Source organism: Heteronotia binoei, chromosome 7, assembly GCF_032191835.1.
Source record: "Heteronotia binoei isolate CCM8104 ecotype False Entrance Well chromosome 7, APGP_CSIRO_Hbin_v1, whole genome shotgun sequence".
Lineage (NCBI taxonomy): Eukaryota > Metazoa > Chordata > Lepidosauria > Squamata > Gekkonidae > Heteronotia > Heteronotia binoei.
The window spans coordinates 344,385-366,680 of NC_083229.1; the positions used below are offsets into that span (position 1 = coordinate 344,385).

Below are 22,296 nucleotides of genomic sequence, written 5' to 3' on the forward strand. Positions count from 1 at the left end.
TGTCAGGTGGCCATCTGACCTGGAATTCACTGCCTCAGGAGGTGGTAGCGGCCACAAGCATAGCCAGCTTCAAGAGGGGTTTAGATAAAAATATGGAGCAGAGGTCCATCAGTGGCTATTAGCCACAGTGTGTGTGTATATATAAATTTTTTTGCCACTGTGTGACGCAGAGTGTTGGACTGGATGGGCCACTGGCCTGATCCAACATGGCTTCTCTTATGTTCTTATGACCTCTGTTGAAAAGCCTCCAAGGAAGGAGAGCCCACCACCTCCCGAAGAGGAAGCCTGTTCCACTGAGGAATCCCTCTAACGGTCAGGAAGTTCTTCCTAATGTTGAGCCGGAAACTCATTTGGCCCGGTGGATGAAAGAGACAGCGTGGCCTCCCTTGGAGTAAGGTAGAGCAGCCCTGCTGCCCCTCCCACTGGCCTGGAACCCAGGCAGAGAAAAGAGACAGAGCAGCCTCACTCCAAAGCTGCCTCCCCCTGCAGCCTCTTTCGTCCGCCTGGGTCCCAGCCTGGCAAAACCCCCAGCGCTGCCTCCCCACAATGACCGTGGTAAAATTGTCTTCCATGAAACCGGTCCCTGGTGCCAAAAAGTTTGGGCGCCACTGCTCTGTATGATAGCTCTTCAAGTACTTGAAGATGGGGATCATATCACCTCTCAGTCATCTCCTCTCCAGGCTAAACGTACCCTGCTCCTCCAGCCTTTCCTTACAGAACTTGGTCCCCAGCCCCATTACCATCTTCCTTGCCCTCCTCTGGACATGTCCCAGCTTCTCTATATTCTTCTTAAATTGTGGTACCCAAAACTGAACACAATACTCTAGCTGAGGTCTAACCAGAGCAAAGTGATACCATCACTTCATGTGATCCGGACACTATACTTCTGTTGATACAGTCCAAAACTGAATCTGCCTTTTTAGCCACTGCATCACACAGCGGACTTGTGTTTGGTGTATAGTCCACTAAGGCCCTTAGATCCTTTTCACACAGACTACTGCCCAGACAATCTCCCCAATCCTATAATGATGCATTGGATTTTTCCTACCTAAATGCAGAACTTTACATTTCCCCCTCCTAGATGATGCAGAAGCAGGAGCACATGCGCAAGCCTCCCCCCACCCGAACTGCGGCATTCAGAGGGGTCTCTGTGAAGCGACGCATTCTCAACCCTCATTCCTCCAGAAAACCACGCAGCCATTTCCAGTCTCCACTCAGAGATGCCACCTCTCTCCCTTCCTCACCCACTGGCCTCCAGCAACTCTCAGAGTTCTTCCCACTTAAGGGAGGCCTGCCTCCAGCCCCTCCCGCCTGGGGGTCAGGCATCCCAGCTCTCGCGCAAAAGGGCTCCCCCCCCCACAAAAAATAGGTGTGCCGTGTCTCCAGAGATCAGGCTTAGAGAATTCTAAATGTCAGAATGTTTATTCATTCACAAATGAATAAAAGGTGTGTACACGATCTATTCAGAAATTTCAGGCTGAGCAGGGAACAAAGAAATGGTAAAAATGTGTAGTCCCCTTTGCCTCTCTTTGGCACTTACCCTAAACAACATTGCAACAGCCTAGCTTTACTTCAAGTAGCAGCAGCTTAAAGGCCAGCATTCCCTCACTGCTCTGGGTTGGGAATTCTCCCCACTGACCCTGACCTCATGGACAAGGTGGCATTCCTAGGTAACGGTTTAGTTCTTCGTGGTTTGTCCAAGAGCAGGATGCATGAGCTTCTTCTCCGCGTCCTGGGAAGCTGCAATCTCCCCTTAGGAGAGTCCAACCCTCTCTGGATCTTCCAGAGGAAGAGGATCCAGTCCAGCCCTCTGACTGTTTCCCTCATCTGAGCAAGGTGCCGAATGATGAAGCTCTGCACTTGAGCCCTGGCGGCTGATCCCCCAAGCCTCTTCCAGCTCAGACACAGAATGTAGTCCCAAGGATTCAATTACTGGGGCGAATTCTTGAGCAAAGGGTATTTATCTGCAAGCCACAAGCAGGAGCACAGGTACAAAGCCATACATTATTATTAATAATAACAATTAGATTTACAAACCCCCTTTCCCCTGGAGGGCTCAATGCAGTGCACAACATCAATTAGACCACAAGGGTTAAAATACAATCTAAATAGCAGCTAAAACAGTGAAATCAGCACAGTGCAACGCAAATTAGCTACTTATCAGTAGTCTACATAAATTATGCTCCCTCCCAAGGGCAAGTTGTGAACCACAAATGGTGACGGCCATAATAAGGCTGCCCTCAACCACGGGCCTGGTGGCCCACCCTGCACAACTGAACTCAGCCCCTCAGGGTGTGGCTCTCACTAGGCAGAGAGCCAAAAAGGACAGCCAGATGCCTCTGGGGCTGGGGCCCACAGTAGATTCTGAGCTTCAAGCTCTTCTGGGGACAAGCGAGAAGAAGCGGTCCTGCAAGTACTCTGGCCTCAGACCATTAAGGGCTTTAAAGGTCAGTGCCAAACCCTTGAAATGGATCCAGGACTCAACCTGAAGCCAGTGCAACCGGCGGAGCGCACGTGGGCACCTATTCAGCACCCCCACTGATGCACATGAGCTAGGGCCTTCTCAGTGGCAGCACTGAAGTTACGGAATGCTCTCCAGAGGCCATGATAGCCCTGCAGGACCTCTCCCAATTCCACAGGGCCTGCAAAACTAAACTTTTTCGACAGGCACACAACAACTAATGTGGGAGGAGGCTGCCACTGTTACGTCACTGAACAATATCATCTGTAATACTGCTAATAGAGTAATAAAGGGAACAGAGAACTGAGACATGAAGAAACCACCTTTCTTATGAAATCTTCTTATAGCACCTAATAATGCAGTTTTTACATTCTTTATATATGTTTTTATTCTTTTATAGTTGTAATTTGAATTGTTTTTACCATGCCTGTTAGCCGCCCAGAGTCCGTTTGCAGAGTGGACGGCATATAAATCTAAAATAAATAAATAAATATTCTGGGCAAGCTGTGATTTCCAGTTCAGCCTCAAGGGCAGCCCCAAGTAGAGCAAGGAGCAGTAATCCAATCTCAAGGTAACAACCATGGCATGAATTCTGGTGGCATTCAAGAGGACTCTGACCATGGGAGTTTGTATTTGGCCACGGAGGCACTAAATTCATTTAGCTCATCCTCTTGCGGAGGATGCCAATGTTTTCACTGAGCTGCCAAACACAAACTTGGCAGCTTTTTCCTGGTTGGTCATTTCATGCCAGTTCAGACCCAAAAGTGCACAGATTAAGTCAGGATTATTGTCCCACTGCACAACATTTTATACTTGTTTACCCTGAATCTGATTTGCCACACTGTGGCTCACTCAGCTAGATTTGAAGCTCTTCACAAACTGCTTTGATTTCTCACTGTACTGAATAATTCGGTGTCCTCTGAAAAACTGCCCACTTTGCCGCTCACCCCCCATTCCACTGAAATTTCTGAATGAGTCCAATCCCACCCACCGGCTCTCTGGGTCCCTGAGTGCTGACTCCTCCTCCTCTGCCATTTGATCCGTGATGACCTGCCCTCCAGTCCTGCCTTTGGGGAATTTAGGGATTTATCTACTGTAGCCCTCCTCGTGGCCACCACAGAGGCTAACACCTCTGAAAGGCCATCAGGCCCAAAGCGTGAGCCAGGCCAAGGGCGTGGGGGGCACAACCAAAGCACCTGGCTACACGGGTGGGAGACTGGCGGCAGATGCGAATGTGTGGGGTATCCCTCCAAGGCCTGGTTCTTGGGGAGGAGAAGCGGCAGCAGCAGCGGAAGAGGAGAGGAGAAGGCTCTTCTACCCCTCTTTTCCGCACCCTCTCCGAGGGGCTCAGCACTGCCTTTCCCTTCCGTCCTGAGGCTGCCCCCGCTCTGCAAGGCCCACAGTGCCCTCCTCCCAGGCCTTTGGCCAGGGAAGCAGGCGGGGAGACCAGGCGGAGGAACGAAGGGCTTCCTTCAAACAGGAAAACCACCACAAAGTGCCTCAGGCGACAAGACTGAACTGTCCCTTGTCTGCTGGTCCCAGGCAGGCCTCGGCCTGCTCCCCCCCCCACAGCCCTCCTGCCTGCCTGACCAGACTTTGTCTCCTGAGAGAGCGCTTAAACCATTCCCCTCAGCGCCTACTTGGACACCGATTGGCTGAGACCAGCGCCAAGCATTCTGGGGATTGTAGGCTCTCTCTCCCTACTGCGACACAGGCCTCACAGGCTCCCCAGGCCCACTAGGCCCCGGTCTCTCACAGCACATCACAGATCATGGCACCTTCCTCTCCCCACAGCAGGCCCCTTGTGAGGCAGGTGAGACCTGGAGAGTCCAGAGAGAACGGGGACTGGCCCAAGGTCACCCAGCGGGCTTCATGAGGGGGGGAGGAGTTGGGAAATCTACCGCAGATCAGATTAGAGGCTGCTGGGCTTAGCCACGACCCCATGCTGGCTCTGAGGGGGAGCACAAGACCTCCGTCCTCCCCAGGCCAGCGCCTGGACTGAACTTCAGGCAGGTTCACTGGCTCTTATGCAACCCACTGCCAACTCCAAACACCCCTGAGCAGCCTGTGTACTTGTGACCAATGTCCATCTCTACAACTGCATTGATGGGAGGTGGGGTCTGAGCTGATCTGCAGAAACCTCTAGAATGAAGCTCTTCCGCACTCGCCATGCCCTCTAGAGCACCCAGAAGCAACGGGCAAGGAAGGCAAAGGCGTGCTGCTTCCCACTCCGCTCTCACTTGCAAGATGCAGCAGGAAGAACACAACACTGCTCATGTGACCACACACACGACCGCTCAAAGAACACCCGCCACAGCTAACCAACCTGTTCTTAACCACTACACCAAACTGGCTCTCTGGAATAAGAGGAACAGCTAAGTGACCTGTTGTTCTCCCAGAAAGCCGTTTTGGTGTAGTGGTTAAGAACAGTGGACTCTAATTGGGAGAATCAGGTTTGATTCCCCACTCTTCCTCCACATGCAGCTGCTGGGTGACCTTGGGTCAGTCACCATTCTCTCAGCTGTTCTCGAAAGAGCTCTCTCAGCACCACCCACTTCACAGGGTGTTGGTTGTGGGGAAAGGAAGGGAAGGAGACTGGAAGCCACTCTGAGACTCCCAGTGAGGGACGGGGTATAAATCCAGTCTCTTCCTCTTCCTGATCATTGTGGATCACACTAATGGGGTCAGACTAGCCAGCTGACCCAGGTGGAGGCTGGAAGAGGGGCATCTTGTTGGAACAAGACACTGGTCTGGCGATGAGAGCATCTTCTCATCAGTGGACTAGAAAGTACCCCTAGATGGGTCGTGCCTGCCCCTTGCTCTGTGGGCAGGGCACATGCAAACTGTTTTGCAAAACATCTTGAGAAAGTGCTTGACCCACACCCTCTCCGCCCATGCCCTGTCTGCTCTGCGAGAGACAAGGTCCCACAGCTCTCTCCTCTCGTTTCCCGTGAGCAACTGTGGAAGAGCTGGCTAGTGGAGGTGGCTCCCTCAGAATGCACCACAGCAACAGCCACTGATGCACAGTCATGTGTGAGAGACAGCCTGGCCGCTTCTTCCTTGGAGGACAAAGCTCCACAACAACAGAGCAGCCAGCGCCGCTCTCCTCTCCCCTCCCCTCCCCCCTCTCTGGCTGCCAGGGACAATGGAATCCTTCGCAGCAGCAGCAGCAGTGGTCTCATGTGCTATGTTGGACTTCTTATGGCGATCGTCATGGGCTATTATAAGTCAATTATTTTATAGTAAGTGCATTAACCATATCTATGCAACTATTTCCATAAATATTAATCACTAATTCATTAGATTTATATTTATAGCCTCTTAGTTTTGCAGGCAACTTAACGGCTTGTATTGTATATTCATTCAGGAGGGAGAGGGCCTCGCCTCATCTTGTCTCCATGGAGATGGATACCAATGGGCAGTTGGAAGGTGGCCTTGACGCAGAGGGCCACTGAGGCCGGGGAATCTAATGCAAAGACAAAGAGGGTTAGGTGGGAAAAGGTGCTGAGCCGTTGACTGGTGGACTATATTTGATTGGTAACTTTTGATTTTCTTTAGTCCTGCCAGACCTTGCGAATGCATTCTAATTGTGTTTGCTACCTGATGTTTCAATGGAGGCTTCTTCTGCGTATGCTCAAGAGGTCTCGTGAGAGCATCTGGGCAAAACCTGACACCAGCTCCTGTTCCTAAGCTCCAGTAGTGGATGTGGGCCATCAATAGAGCTGCCTGGAGTTTCTACAGTCCGGTGCCCCCCCACCCCACCCCAGTCGACTGCACAAGGCCAAGAGGCCTCAGCACACACCACCTCCCTTGGCTGAGGGAAAGGCGGCCTGGGCTTCCACACGTTAGAGCCACTATTGTTAATTCTGGAATTGGGGTTGCTTGGCTTCTGCAACCCCCTTTGGCAGATGCTCGTCCAAGTCTAATGAAGCAGAGCTGGGAGGAGCTCCTTGTCCTTCCCAACATTTCCTCCTTCCTTCCTCCACCTTGGCTGATCAAAGCAGCAGATTCCAGAGGGCCTAAGGCGGGGAGGGCGGGTTCTGCAGCAGAGAGGGGAACTCGCAGCCAATGAAGCACATCTCTGCTTTTCTGTGCTAAAAACGAGGCGGGGGGTGTCCGTCCTGCCACAGGCCTGCTGCTCCTTTCCGGCCTTCAATTCAGAAGGAGGCTTTGGGCTCCCCCCTCAGCTGACACTGGCCCCCACAGCAAGGGCAAAGCCAAGGCCAAGGAGAGAGAGAGAGAGGAGGCCTGGCAAGCAGAAGAGGGAGGCAGGGCAGACCACTCCTCTGGGGCTTTGGAAAGCTTCCCCGAAGGCAGCCCTGGCCACAGTCAGCCTGCAGCGGCCCCCCACCCAGAAGAGGCACGTGGAGTGAGGAACACCCCCCCAGGAGACACAGCACATAAAGGTCCTCTTCTGCGCCACACAAAAAGAGGAAAACGGGGTGTGTGTGTGACCTTTGGCAAACAAGGGCTGAGGTTTTCTGAATAGAAGTGGCCGAGCTCCTCCACCACAGCAGTGGCCAAAGGAGAACTGGCTCTGCCTCTCCAAACACCCCTGTGGCCCCCAGTGCAGAAGGAGCCCCCCCCCCCCGAGGCCCTGAAGAGGAGGAGGAGGAGGAAGCCCTTCTGGGAGGGATGCAAAGGACAGGCCCAAGGGAGTCCTGCCCCCAGCACCACTTAGGGCAATCAGTCGTGGGGGGGGGGGGACTGGCAGGGTCACACGCCACCAGCTGCCTCCCCAGGAAGATTGACTGGAAACACATTTCTGGCTGGCTCTTTCACCAGCGGACCCACAAAAACGGCAGCCGCTCACACACACACACAGCATGAACACCCCCCCCCCCAATTCCCTGAAGCAGACCCACCCGGAGAGAGACAGAGCAGCAACGCAGGCTCAATTCCAGAACAGAAGACCCCAGCCACGGAAAGCACAGCAAGCACAGCTTCAGCATCGAACAAGAGCTCCCCCATCAGCACAGCAAAAGTGACCTTTGTGCCAGAGCCAAGCCGGAAGACAGGCTGAAACGCCTCTGGACACATCTGGACCCTCCCAATGCCCTCTCCTCCTCTTCCTCCCATCCCAGGGGAAGGCTGGCAACTAGCTGGCTGACTCTGAGCCCCACCCCCCAGAGGAGAGGCCAAGCCAGCCTCCTCCTGCACAGGGCCTGGGACCACCGCCCACCCTGGGCTTGCAGCACAACCCCACCCTCCCCAGGCTAAGGGGGATCCTCCAAGGGGCCCCAGCTGCTCACCCCTGGGTTAGAAGAGCCCCGATCGAGACCTGCTTTGGCAGCGTGAGCCTCACTGCGCCGCCCTTCCATCGCCTGCTTCATGGACTTCAGCTCACTCGGGTGAGGGGTTGCACGGCGTTGCAGGCCCTTGGGAAAGAAGAAGTTGGCAAACAAGAAAATGGAGAAGACTCATCTTCCTCCTCCTCCCAAGGAAAGGGGGTTGCTCCATGCCGGAAGCAGCCAGGGAGAATCCACTAGCCCCGCCCCCCCGTAGAGGGCCTGCAGGCAGGGCCCCCCCTCCCTCCCTCCTTCTCCCACAACCCAACCGCCCTTCCAGTTACCCTCTTCTCCACGCCCAGCTCCTCCTCCTCCTCTTCTCCCACTCGGGGCTCATCTGCAAACTGGATCACGCTGACCCGGTTGAGGTTGGTGTCTGTCCAGCTCTCATCTGCGCTGTTCTGCAGAAGGTTCTCTGCCAAGGGAGGAGAGGGGTGTGGGAGGAGGCAACCGGAAGGAAGCCCCACCCCTTCAGACCAGGGGCCAGGAAGGCGGCAGCCGCCTGCCTCAGAGAGGCCCACGTACCGAGGCTGGGGGAGGGCTGCTGGGGCAGGAGGTAGCAGGTGAGCACTTTCTCCCCGGTCTTCTCATCGTCCTCCGTCTGGAACTTCAGCATGGGCTGCGACTGGTTCTCCGTCAGCCAGAGGGCCTTCAAGCTGAGGCTGGTCAGGGCAAACGGCAGGTGCTGCAACCTGCACCGGAGGGGAGGGGAGGGGCAGCTCAGGGCTGGTAACGGCAGGCCAGTGGGGCTGCCCCGGGAGGAAGGTGCACTGCTCTCCTTTCTCTGAAGCAGAGGCAGGATGCTGCCGCTGCTCAGGGCAGAGGGACAAGCCACGCCTCCTCTGCCCCCGTTCTGCAACTGCAGTGTTCATCAGTGCTCCAAACACCAGTGGAAAGACACAAGAGTCTCTTCATAGCCTTCTTGCAAGTTGGCCTAGCTGGGGGCATGGTAGGCAACCAGAGTGTTGGATGAGCCAGCTGCAGCCCCTCCTGGGCAGGCAAGCTCTGAGCAGTGTGGCGGGGGGGAGGGTCTCAGATGACTGCAGCACATGCTACGTGGGGCGGGCTGGCTGCCTTTGGAAAGGGGGCAGGGCCTGGCAATCCGTGTTGGCTCTGAATTTGTTTCCAGGCCCAATTCAAGGTGCTGGTGCTGATGATCCCCCAGGGACTCCTCCAACATGGTTCCCACGGGGGCCACTGCACCCAACACCACCTCCCAGACCAGATCTCAGCTAGGATGACTTCTGATTGGCCACTGGAGATCTAACTGGCTGCACAGATGAAAAATGAGGATGATGTTGGCAGCAATTGCTGCTTTTATTCCCTCTCTCACAGTGAACTTTACAACCACCACTCCACTTCCCTGCCCTTGCACTTTCTCCGGGGGAGGGGGCCACCTCCTGCTGCAACCATTTAGACGTTGTGGCCCCCACCCTGGGCCTGAATCCCAAAGGTGTCTGCAGACTCAAGAAAGCCCTACACAGCATGGACTCCCCCCTTGAAGAAGCTACCTGCTCACTACGGCCATCCTCATCGTCTGGAGGAACCCCCATCTTCTGAAGTCGTAGAAGGGGCCTTTTTGGTCATGGCACCAAGAATCTAGAATTCCCTCTCCGAGGTGTTCATCTGTCCCCTCATGGGCGGCCTTCTCCTGGGGGGTGACGCCTCCCCTCAATAAGGCCTCCCTGCCTGCTGCTTTTAGTTGATGTTTCTCTCTTCTTAAATGTATGTATTTTAGTTCTGACTTTTTAATTTGTTTTTTATGTGTTTTATACTACTCAGGCGTTGCGGACCCCAACTGCCAATGGTCAAACACAGCTTTATTTTTATCATCTCAGCAAAAATCTCACTTGGAAAGATAACTGAATCACTGAAACCTTTGCCCTGAAATAAATCTAGCAAACTGTGGGAACAAGCAGGTCTCTGGCTTGCAGTAGTGCTACAGAAGAATTAACTGTAAGCTAAAATGCTCATTGTAATTATTGAAAGGGTTTCTTTAAATATTGGTAAGTTGCAGGAGGAGGAGGGTGTGAAGGGGGGAGGTGGCTGGCTGGTGTCCGGGCAGAGCTAGGGAGGTGGGGGGGAAGAGCCGGCCAGCCAGCTGCTGAACTGTTGTGCTCAGTCTGCAGTCTACAGAGTCTGAAAAAGCCGTCTTCTCAGTCCAGCACAATGCCACGAACAGCATCAGGACTCTCTGGCCTGCAACCCCTGGTGCAACGGGGGGAACAGGAGGCCGCTGGAGCGGGAGTGGGGTCAGAGCCAGGGTGATGGTCGTTTCAGCACAGTCCAGCAGAACCACTTTGTTTCCAGGGCAGCCTCCCTGGTCAGTTGGGAGCCACAGCAGCAGCAGCAGCATTAGCATCCATGCTGGCTCAGGGTTCCACCTCTCTGCTCATCCTGTAGCTTTGGGGATGGTGTCCTGGATGGCCGCCGATTCACTGGGCTTAGGCAGATCATGAGCAGGAGGACTCCTCCTGCCATTTCCCTGCACTGTGGACTAGGTGGCCCTGGAGGTCCCTTCCAGCTATATGATTCTATGATTCTAGTTGGGGCTTCTGGGGCAGGCTCAAGGGGAGGCCTGTGGCAGTGAACTGCAATCGTCTATCCTGGAGGTGCCCATTGCATGGATTACCATGGCTAGGCTGAGGCAAGGCAGGTAGGGGGTCAGTTGCCTAACCTGGTGCAGATAGAAAAACGCCAACTTGGCAATCTTCACAAGCTGAGCCTCCATAGACAAGGTGGTGTCCAGGATCAGGCCCAGGCTCTGGACGATCAGAGCTGGTGATAAAGGCACACCATCAAGAGCTGGTTGCGAGCAACCCAGCCGTGGCTCTCCACCCCCCCACTCTAGCCATAGAACCTCCGTCTTACTTGGATTCGGTTTCAGCCAACTCTGCTTCACCCGTGGCCTCCACCCAACCAGGATGTATCACCTGTTTGCTGTCTGCTCTCACTGTCTGGCTTTCAACTTAAGAACATAAGAGAAGCCATGTTGGATCAGGCCAACGGCCCATCCAGTCCAACACTCTGTGTCACAGAAGAACATAAGAGAAGCCCTGTTGGATTAGGCCAATGGCCCATCCAGTCCAACACTCTGTGTCACATAAGAGAAGCCATGTTGGATCAGGCCAATGGCCCATCCAGTCCAACACTCTGTGTCACATAAGAACATAAGAGAAGCCATGTTGGATCAGGCCAATGGCCCATCCAGTCCAACACTCTGTGTCACATAAGAGAAGCCATGTTGGATCAGGCCAACGGCCCATCCAGTCCAACACTCTGTGTCACACAGTGGCAAAAAATTTTATATATATACACACACACTGTGGCTAATAGCCACTGATGGACCTGTGCTCCATATTTTTATCTAAACCCCTCTTGAAGGTGGCTATAGTTGGGGCTTATGTCACTGCGCTGCAACCCATCTACTCTCTGTGCTTTGCTGCAGGTTTCTGTAAATGGGGTGGTTGCAACAGAGCCAGCTGAAACTAGCAGTACAATTCTAAAGAGACTTACTCCAGTCTAAGTCCATTGAAATGAATAGGCTTAGACTGGTGTAACTCTCTTTAGGATTGCACTGTAAATCCATCTCAGACGGAGGATGTGTGTCTAGCCCGGGGCGGAATACGTATGGGAATAAAGCCAGTTTGGTGTAGTGGTTAAGTGTGTGGACTCTTATCTGGGAGAATCGGGTTTGATTCCCCACTCCTCCACTTGCACCTGTGGAATGGCCTTGGGTCAGCCATAGCTTTCACAGGAGTTGTCCTTGAAAGGGCAGCTGCTGTAAGAGCTCTCAGCCCCACCCACCTCACAGAGTGTCTGTTGCGGCCGGGGGGGGGGAGATAAAGGAGCTTGTGACCGCTCCGAGATGCTGACATTCAGCATATAGGGTGGGATATAAATCCCGTATCTTCTTCTCCTTCCCAACCACCGGCAGGGCAGTACTGTTGCTGGCACCAAGGGTCTGGAGCCTTGGGGTGATCCTGGATGCCTCACTGTCCATGGAGGCCCAGGTCTGCCTTTTCCTTTCTACAGCAGGTGAGACAGCTGGCTCCCGACCTTTCCATCCAGGACCTGGCCATAGTGACCCATGCAACCGGCACTTCCAGACCAGATTACTGCAATTCGCTCTACGCGGGCTTGCCCTTGAATCTGACCTGGAAACTCCAACTGGTGCAGAATGTGGCAGCAGTGCCTATACAGGCGCACATGCAACTGGTGCTCTGCCAGCTGCACTGGTTACCAATTGAGTACTGGATCTGGTTCAAGGTTCTGACCTTCAAAGCTCCGAGCGGCCTGGGACCAGCGTATCTGCAAGACCACCTCTTCCTATATGCCCCCGGAGAGCTTGACACTCCATGGATCAGCATCTGCTGGTAACCCCAGGCACAAAGGGAGTCCACTTAGCCTCCACCCAGGCAAGGCCTTCTCTGTTCTGGCCTCTACCTGGTGGAACAAGCTCCATTGGAGATTAGGGCCCCGAGGGGACTGCTGCAGCTCCGCAGGGCCTGTAAGACAGAGCTGTCCCACCAGGCCTCTGACTGAGGCAGGGGGCATTTTGCTAATCTGTGGCCTCCCTGCTGCAGGACCCTGATGAAATAATTCTATGGAGTCATCTGCTTGATACCAGCTGGGGGGTGAGTGGAGGCAACTGAGGCCACCACCTGCACCACCGGAGCTTGGTTTTGGAATGTTATATTGTTCTACTATATGGATCCGGTTTTGATTGTCGTTACCTGCTCAGAGCCCATTTGGGGAAGGGCGGGTCAGAAATGGAAAATAAGAAACAAACCAACCCAATCCTGTGCCAGTGCCCTCCTGCTTGAATTGCGTTCCACTGCGTGACCCACCCAGGGTCTCTGTGAGACGAGGGGACTCCAGCTATAGTGAGCAGACAGAAAAGTGACCTCCCTCCCCGGCCTCTCACCTGTTGCCTGCCACATCCAGCACGTGCAGCTCGGTGGTGCTTGCCAGCTCTGGGGGCAGGAGCTCCAGGCGGTTGTCGCGGAGAGAGAGGACGTTCAGGCTGCTGCACCCTCCGATCTCAGGGGGCAGGGCCAGCAGCCTGTTCCGGTCCACGTTGAGGTTGGTCAGCTTGGCCAGCTTCCCCAGAGCCTTGGGCAGGGCCTGAGCCAGGAGAAGACGAGTGGTCAGAGGGGCTGCCCCAGCCCCGCCCTGGGGAAACAAGCGGCCTAGAGAGGGGCTGGCGGGCCAAGGGCCCCAGTGAGTAGGAAGCAAGAGAGGCAGGCTAGTATGCTGCCCCAGGCCATCTCCCACCCCCAGAGCACTGGGGCCAGCACACCCACCAGCAGCATGTTTTCCGTCAGGATGAGCTCTGACAAATTCTCACACTCCCCAATGGCCTCCGTCAGCTCCACCAGCCGGTTCTGGTCAATCTTCAGGATGGAGAGCTGCTTCAGCTGCCCTGGACACGAAGGAGGGAGACAGGCCTGAGGTGAGCGAGGGAAGGAGGGGAAGGGGAAAGGGGTTCCCTCCTGTGCATTCGCATTCTCCACCCAGAGACCTCGCAACGGAGGCGGGAAGCACCACAGAGGAGCAGCACGAAGGCAGCGGCGAGGTCACCCCTCCGGTCTGAACCTCTCTGCTGCTCAGGAAGAACAAGGTGGACTAGACTGGACTCTGGCTGGGGGGTTCCCCTCGGGCCTGAAGAGCCTTCTCCAACACGGAGGGAATGTATTTTTATCATGGAGAATGAGGGGTTGTTTTGCTGGCCTGGGCCTCAAGCTTCTAGACCTCAAGAAGGAACCTCCACTCCCACCTTGAGAAAATCACAGTGAGATTGCACAGCCCCCCCCCCCGCCAGAATCCTGTCTCTGATTGGCCTCCTCACGAGGACTGCCCCGTCAGTCTACCAGCGGCTTCACCAACCCATCTTGGGCGCTCTGAATAGGGCAGGCTTCGAATACCGGCAACTTATCCCCTGAGCAGCCACAAAGAGCAAACCTCTGCCTTCACAAAATGAGACCATTCTGACACAGAGTCTTCCACGAAGGGCCATTTTATCACCGGTCCCATTAGAGAACCCATCGTCTGGGAAACAGATTTTAGGGCAACAACTCGAAATACTTCTGGGAGTTTGAGGAACAGTTTCCCTCAGCTCCTCCTCAGAAAGTTTGCCTTCCTCTCCCTGAGGAGAGCCTGCAGAGTAACCTGATCTTTCTCACATCTTGATCCACTGAAGGAATAAGGAGAAGAGATTGGATTTATACCCAGCCCTTCACTACCAGGAGTCTCAGAGCAGCTTCCCCTCCCCACAACAGACACCTTGGGAGGGAGGGAGGTGGGGCTGAGAGAGCGGCTGCTGAGAGAGCAGCTCAGAGAGAACTGTGACCGAGTCACACTGGACGCCCTTCCTTGAATGGAGGAGGGGAGAGGCTCTCCATTCTGCTCCGATATGGAGGCGACCTCCTCTCGGGAGGACCGGACTGGGTCTGGGGGACTTCTAGGCTTCTTTGCCCCTCTGAGCTGGAAGAGGCCAAGCAACCAGCTGCCTTCCCCAGAGAGCCTCCTTCCGGAGCCCGTCCGTTCCTACTGGTGCCCACTGCCCTGCTGCCAGCCAGCCACACTCACCAATCCCATCAGGAATGTTCTCCAGCAAGTTCTGGGAGAGAAGCAGATCCGTCAGAGCCACCAGCCCACTGATCTCGCCGGGCAGCTGCTCCAGCTTGTTCTCGGAGACGTCCAAGCAAACCAGGCGGCGCAGATTGCCCAGCTCCTGCAAGGGGGGAGGAGGAGGGAGGGATCAGGCCAAAATGCCTCCCATGTGCCTGTTGTGTCTGGGGGCTGCATCCCCCCCCAGAGACAGAGGCTTCCTGTGCCAAACGGAGTCCCTTCATCTCTTTCAAAAACCTGCACCCCCCCCACCTAAGCCTGGAACACGCCAAAGACTGCGACTGAACTGCATCCAGCCCTTAAAATGCTATTAAAGCCCGCAAGAAATGAGGCTGAGCCAAAAACGAAGCCAGACCGCTGACAATGGCAAAACGGTCCCAGAGGAGCTTTTAAAATTGATCCTGGGGAACAGCCAGCCAGCCGCAGCCAAGCAGAGCCTATCTGGCTCTGCACAACTCCCTCCCAGCGATGGGGAGCCAGATGCTCCAGGTCACCTAAAGGATGAGAGGCCAGAAGTTGCCCAAACACAGAGGGAAGGGAAGGGAAGGGAAGGGAAGGGAAGGGAAGGGAAGGGAAGGGAAGGGAAGGGAAGGGAAGGGAAGGGAAGGGAAGGGAAGGGAAGGAGCCCACAGGATCACAGGAGGAAACAGGCACAATGTGCAGCAGGAAGAGTGTTCCAAAAGGCAGCGGGCCACCACAGAAAAGGCTCTGTCCTGGGGAGCCTTTGTGCTTCACATTTGCTTGGGGGGGGGAGGTAACTGAAGCTTAACCCCCAAAGATAAGCTTCACTCTCAGGCAGGATCTTTTGGGAGCAGACAATCTTCGCTCTCACAGAGCAAAATGCCTCTTGCATTTCATCAGTTGCGACAATGCAAGCAATTAAACCTGCTAAGCTAGAAAACAAAGTTCTTGGAATAATTAATGCTCTTGCATTATTTTTTTTTGCTGCATTTCAGAATTAAAAAGTTGGAAAGGGCCTAAAGACCATCTAAGTCCAGCCTCCTACCCCCTGAAGCATCTCTAGCAAAGTCATTGTCCAGCCGATGCGCAAACACCTCCTGGGCAGGAGAACCCACCTTGTCCCTGGGCCAACAAAGCCACCACTGTTAAAAGGCTCTCCCAAGAGCCCACCAGTATCTCCACATCCATCATTTAAACCCAGCATTAAAAGTCCTGTGCTCCACTACCAACTGAAACAGCCCCCCACCCTCCTCTAACAGCTAAAAGAGAAATCATACTCCCCCCCCCTGCCCCCCTTCCAAGGCCTTTCTTCATCAGCCTTCAGTCTCCATCCTTATCGCTCTCCTCTGTATCAGCTCTGAGGTTTCTGTGTCCTTCCTATAAAAAGGCCTCCAGAACTGGACACAGCAGTCCCGATGGCCTCTGGCCAGGCCAGGATGCCAGGGTTCTGCTACCACATCGGGTGCCCCAGAGCCCATGCGGCTGTTGATCAAATCTGCCTCCTTTGCTGCCGCATCACACTGGCTACTCGTATTCAATCTGCAGTCTACAAAACCCCAAGATCCCCTTCACACACGCAAGAACCTGGAAAAGCGTCCTCCATCTGGCACAGCTGCATAAGATTCTTGCTACGCTGATGCAAAACCTGCCTATTTCCCCAGGTTATCCAACTGTCATTACTTCTGTCTTCTGGAGTGTTTGCTGCCCTTCCCAATTTGGTGTCATCTGGAACGCTGAGGAGCTGCCCCTTCACACCCTCATCCAGATCACGGATAAAACCCCCAGATCCAAAACCAGAACCCCGCTAGATACCACCCTCCAATCAGACAAGGAGCCATTTCGGGGGCAATGATCCAACCAACTCCTTCTCCACCTGACCATCCTAGAATCTGATCCACGGCCGTCCAACTTGCCCATCAAAACATCACGGGGAATCTTATCCACCTGAAATCACTGGAAATCCAACCATGCAATCTGCACGGCACCTGCCAAACCTGTCTCCCGATCAAAGAAGGAAATGAGAACAGTCTGACAGGACCCACACTGGCTGCTTCTTCACCCCAAGTGATCCTCAGCCCTTTAAAAATCCCTGGGACAGAAGTTAAACAGAGCAGCCTCTAGTTCCCTGCATCGTCCTGCCTCCCTTTTTAAAAAACTGGGGCATGATTTGCCCTCCTCCAGTCCTCTGGCACCTCCCCCACCCTCTAAGAAGCCCTGAAGATAAAGGACCACCGCTCTGCCAACTTCCAGCACTCTTGAGCGGACACCTCCAGGGGCCCTGTACCCATCCAAAGCTCCCAGATGCTTTCGAATGACCTTTGTACCTACCTCCACCTGCAAACCTGACTCCCACACACCACCACCCACCCACTGCAGCAAAAGAGGCATTCTTGGCTCTATCCATCCTCCACCAAGGCTTCTCCAGATTCTAATGTAAAGCTTCAAGATGCAACCACCCCAACTGATCACCCTCGTGTGCCCAGCAGCATCCACACTCACCGGGGGAAGAGACGAGAGCTGGTTCCGGTCCAGCCACAGCTCCCGCAGGTTTGGCAGCGCCCCCAGCGTGTCTGGCTGTGGAAGAGAAGCAGCACATGACCTCCCTCCCTCCCTCCCTGGGAAGCCTCCCACAAGGACTGCAACACCCCCATGACCCCTCCCACAGAAGGAAGCGGCTGGAAGGCAGGGCAGGGAATGTCAAGGCAGACTCCACACCCCATCCCCACACATGCAGCAGGCGGGGCAAAGGGATTCCAGATGCCTCCACCCCCCCCCCCTTACCAGCACCTCCAGGTCATTGCCCCCCAGGTCCAGCTGCTCTAACTTGACGAGGAAGGAGAGGGAGCTGCAGAGAAACGGGGGGGGGGGGGAGAGGATGGTCAGCACTGCAAAGAGGCAGAGCTCATCTTCCAGCAGGCAGAGGCTGGGCCCCCTCCTCCTCCCCCGCCCCCCGTGGCACATGTCCCCTCTCAGGAGGCAGCACCCAGCCACACACCCCAAACACTGCCATGGCTCCCTCCCCTCCCAGGCCCCCTGCCTCAGGGGAGGACAGGAGCCAAGCAATACTTACGCAGGGAGGGACTTGAGCAGGTTCTCCCGAAGCTCCAGGGTCACCAGGTTGGCCAGGCTGCAAGAGAAGGAAGCCCTCAGAGATGCCGCTGCTTGTGCCTCCCGGGGGCCAATGGGCTCAGCCTCCCCCCCGCCCCCCCCCAGCCAGGCCACCAAAGACTCACTTGCCAATGTCCCGGGGCAGGCACTGCAGAGACACGTCGTTGAGGGCCAGGTGGCCCAGGCTGCGCAGCTGAGTGAAGCCCTCGGGGAGCCTGCAGGCAGAGGAGCTGTGGGGAAGGCAGCCGCCAGGAGCGCTCTCTCACCCCCCCCCCGCCCCCAAAGACTGGGACGGGGCCCTGCGCCACCTGCTACGATGCCCTCCACGGCCTCCCCCCTTGCACACAGCCGAGCTGACTCTCCAAGCGGACCTCCAGGAGACCCAGGGGGCCCCCGGGCAAGAGCTGCACTGGGCAGGGCAGGGTTAAAGCAGCAGCACTCCGACCTGCCGTACCTGGACAAGGGGTTCCCGCTGAAGTCCGCAATTTCCAAGGATTTGCAGAATTTGATGCTTTCGGGGATTTCTGGAATGTCTGAGGAAAGAGCCAGGAGTGAGAAGCCAGTTGCCACCCGGGACAAACAAGAGCCCCTCGCTTAGGGGCAGCTACAGACTTCCTCCAGGCAACCGGGCAGGGAAAGCCACGGAGGAGGAGGAGGAAGCGTGGCCGTGGCCATGGTCGAGGGAGCCCTGGGCTCAAACCACTGCTCAGCCGTTGCACTCCTGGGGTGAGGCTGCCTTTTCTCTCGCCGTGTAAATCTCTGATGTGCCTTTCGTAATAACTACTTTCCCCCCTTTCTGAATACCAAACCCTGAGCCGCCCTGCACCAGGCTTCTTGCTAACCCTGCAGTCTTTTCATTACACGGGGGGGGGGGGGGGGAGGGGCTTTCAGCAGCCCCAGCCTTCTTCAGAGAGATGCCTGCTGATCCCCTGAGCGGGAGTGGGGGGGGGAGCATCAGACTGGGGCTGGCCAGGCAGAATAGGCTGCTGTGCAGGAAGCCACCCCACCCCCTCCCCACCCAGAGGACTCCATCCAGAGAGTTGCCCCAGGGGGCGCCCACATCAGGAAGGCCTCTCCTCCTCTGAGCCCCGTGGCCCCCCATCACTGCCTGTGTCCCTGCGGCTGCCCTGAAAGGGGGAAGCAGCACCACAGAGCCCCCCTCCCTCCCCCGGCTGCAGCCCACCATTGCGGGAGATGTCCAGCTCCACCAGCTGCATGAAGTTGGCCACCTCGGGCGGGAGGCGCTGGATCTCATTGTCACTCAGGCCCAACTTGCGCAGGTTGAGGAGTCGGAAGAAAGGCTGCCAAGGGAGGGAGGGGAGAGAAGGAGAGGCGGCGTTAGACACAGTGGGAAGCAGAGATGGCCCAGGCCCAGCCACCAGGCCCCAGAGGGTGGGCAGACCACGTCCTGAACCCAGGCTGGTTAAGGCAACGTGCTCTCGAGCCCACTGAGTCTGGCAGATACCCTGGGGCCCTGGCCTGCTTGGGACGCCCCCCCCCCCCCCGGAAGAGAGCAGGGGAAGCACAGTGGCAGAGGACCGGAAGAGAGAGCGCTGCCCCTTCACACTTGTGCCATGAATCCCCCCCACACACACACACACCATGGCTGGACCTTGGCTGAGCCAGTCCCTCGCAGCCTCCTGCCTGCAGCCAGGAATGACAGGGAGGGCCTCTCCTGCAGGGCTGTTGCAGCCTCACGAAGCCCCGGAGGCTGTGAAGGAGGCCAGGGAACGGCTTCCAAGGCACCTCCGTCCCAAGAAGACCCCAACCCCACACAGGCTGAGAGAGAGGCTCTGTGCAGCCTTTGCCTGTGGGCACCCCCAGCCCTCCAAACCTCACCCGGAAGGGCCTGCCAGGGCCCCAACAACCCCCCCCCTTGGGGGGCATTCAGCCTTCCGAAGAGCCACTCCCAAAGGAGGGAAGCTGGGAAAAGGCTGAGCGTGCCCCCCCCCCCCCCGCCCAAGGAACAAGAGGGCTGCTCTCTTGCTTGCCAATCTGCAGACATCTGTGGTGTGGGAGAAAACGGGCCCCGCCAGCCCCGGCCAAGGCGCTGCAGCACAGAATTCTCCAGGCAGCTTCTGCAGCAGCCCAGCCAAGGGGGAACCGCTTGCCGGCAAGCCTGCTCATGTGCCTTTAATGCAGCTACATGTGTGTGCCTCTTCCCTCTGGGACCACCCCCAGAGCTCCCCTGCCTCCCGTCCTCAGGCACACAGCAGACCAATGCCCTGGAGAGGATTCTGGCGCCCCAAAGGCCAGGGCTGAACCTCAGCGAGAGAGGCCTCCTTTCCGGGAGGGAGGAATCCAGGACTGCTGCAAACAAGGCCTCTGTCCCAAGGCAGGGACCCCACTCAGACCACAAGAGGGAGGATGGGTCACACCCACTGTCACCAGGGCCCTCACGCCACATTTTCCTGAGGCAAACTCCCCATCAGCAGCAGGCTGAAAAGAGAATTCCAGAAGTGCAGCAGCCGCCCCCCTCTCTGCCACACAAGAACCCCGTTCAGCCTTAGGTGAAGGCAGGGCAGGAGCTTTCAGAGCTGGGCATGATTCCTGGGCACCAGCCTGCCTTGCTGGAAGGGGAGGCTTGCAGGAGACTCACGCAGAGATTCTTCCCGGGGCATCTCTGCCATCCCGCTCAGGGGGGCTCAGACCTGCAATGGGTGCTGGTGGGGACTTCTAGAGCTAAACGGGCAGGGGCTCCACACAACAGGCATGCCCCACAGAGTCGCCCCTCCCCACTCGGCGGGAGAAGAAGAGGCGTCTGTTTCAGGGGAGGCAGGTGGAGCGACGGCCCCAATCCCCACACAGGAAGAATGCCAGGCCCAGGGAAGTGACCTGGACTGCTTCTGCACAATGGAGGGGCCACGGCAGAAGGCCCCCAGGGCAAGAACAGCTCCAGCTGAGAGGGGAAAGACAGCTCTGCCTGAGACCCTGGAGAGGCTGACAAAGCAAAGGTCTGATTCAGAAGAAGAGGAGAGAAGGAGGCTGGATTTATACCCCGCTCTTCACTCAGAGCAGCTTCCAGGCCCTTCCCTTCCCCTCCCCTCAACAGGGAGGGAGGTGGGGCTAAGAGAGCTCTGAGAGAACTGCTCTGAGGAGAACAGCTCCAAGAGAGTTAGGACTGACCAAGGTCCCAGAGTTGGAAGGGACCCCGGAGTCATCTAGTGCAGCAGGTGCCTGTGGAAGAGGAGTGGGGAATCAAACCCGGTTCTGCCAGATTAGAGTCTGCACACTTAGCCACTACACCCAACGGGCTCTCTCTCAAGGCAGCTTCCGGGGTGTGTCTCCATGCACCCTGTCAATGGGGTATAAAACCCAGCAGGCTGGACCCCGAGAAGCAAGAGGAGGTGCTGTCCATGCAAACCGAGCAGCAGGGAGGACCTCTTGGCAAAGGCTGCTTCTCTCTCCAGGCTATTTCAGCCTGAAGGAAAAAAGACAGGAGGAGGCTGTTTCCCATCCTCCCCCCCCCCCTCCCAGCAGTGGCCCCTCTGCAGAAGCCGGCCCTGCTCCAGCACACACCATCCATCCATCTCCGTGGGTCCTGGAGCGGCCCTCAAGATGCTCTGGGGCAAGGGGACCTGCATCATCAGCTGGGACCACAGTGCGGGACGGATGGATGAAGCTGCCCATCTGCTCAGCTGCCAGGGAGGCCTCATGGAAAGGAGCATCTCTCTCTGTACAGACAGCCAAAGCCAGCCCCACAAAGGGACTGTCAAGGGACAGGAAAAACTAAATCCCAACACGGATGAAACAAAAGCACCACGCCTTGGGGAGGAAGGTCAGGACGGGTCACAACACAGGGTCCTACTGGGTCGAAAGCGAAGGTATAGTAGGTTCTCCACACACACACACACACACACACACAGCACACTTGCTCTTCTACCGGAAGTTACAGCAACCAGAAAGGCAGTTTCCAACCATCAACAAAGGTCACCATGTAAAACCAGCTACATGGAAGGAGAGGAAGAGGCCATCTCACTCCTCTGAAGAGCTGCTAAACTACAGAATAGGAGCATTCATGACCTCCCCAGTACGAGTGGATGGTGAGCTTAAAAAGAGCGCAGGGGAAAGAGAGACTCCAACACAGAAGCAACAGAGTGGACCAGTTCACTTCAACAGAATAAGTAAAGAGGGCCTTTTCAAGAGGCCTTTCTAAAACTCAGTGAGACACTGGAGAGGTTTTCCAAATACACCTGTGTGGAAGACCTGGCCTCAGACTCAGAGAGCAGATGTTGTCCTAAAGGAAGGCAAATGCCTCCCCCCCCCCCCCCCCGCTGCAACCAGATGGGAAAAGGCAGAAAGGGGGTGACAAGGATGATGGAGAAGAGGAGACCCATCATGAGCCCCGCGGGGCCCTGCTCTCTCCTGGGAGCCAGGGCCGAAAAGGCCAGCCAGATCCTCTTTGGGCCAGGGATTGCCAGCGGATTTGGATCACTACAGCATAATGCTCTTTTTGGGGGGGGTGGGGGATATACAAGGAAAGGAAGCCCCAAAGATATGCTCATCCCAGTCCCTTTAGGGCTTTAAAGGTCAGCACCAAAAGCTGGACCATGATCTGGCCTTCACTCTGGGGCCAGTGCAGCTGGCAGTGCCCAGAGGTCTATGTGCTGTGCAGGGCCTTCCTCTCAGAACTCACGCAGCAGCTGCACTCTGGACTAGCTGCGATTTCTGGGTCAGTTTCAAGGGAAGCCCTGCAAACAGCGAGTTACAGCAGTGCAACCTGGAGGTGACGACTGCATGGGTCACTTTGGCTAAATCAGAGGGAGACTGGAAGGGAACCAACTGCTTAACCCGGTGAAGGTGGTAAAGCACCAGTTTAACCACACTTGTATCCTGAGCCGCATC

The 22,296-nt window shown here is 56.0% G+C and overlaps 1 protein-coding gene across 1 annotated transcript in view; it reads right to left on the reverse strand.

Moving 5' to 3' along the window:
* Positions 1-22,296, reverse strand: part of SCRIB (scribble planar cell polarity protein) — a 109,215-nt gene that overhangs the window by 63,145 nt on the left and 23,774 nt on the right. The window contains exons 2-13 of the mRNA XM_060243026.1: positions 18,635-18,752; positions 17,906-17,984; positions 17,577-17,666; positions 17,414-17,470; positions 17,125-17,188; positions 16,843-16,917; positions 14,341-14,485; positions 13,056-13,174; positions 12,677-12,876; positions 8,275-8,441; positions 8,034-8,164; positions 7,714-7,839 (exon numbers count right to left, since the gene is read on the reverse strand). Coding sequence (XP_060099009.1) covers positions 7,714-7,839; positions 8,034-8,164; positions 8,275-8,441; positions 12,677-12,876; positions 13,056-13,174; positions 14,341-14,485; positions 16,843-16,917; positions 17,125-17,188; positions 17,414-17,470; positions 17,577-17,666; positions 17,906-17,984; positions 18,635-18,752 — 1,371 coding nt within the window. The remainder of the gene's footprint in view (positions 1-7,713; positions 7,840-8,033; positions 8,165-8,274; positions 8,442-12,676; positions 12,877-13,055; positions 13,175-14,340; positions 14,486-16,842; positions 16,918-17,124; positions 17,189-17,413; positions 17,471-17,576; positions 17,667-17,905; positions 17,985-18,634; positions 18,753-22,296) is intronic.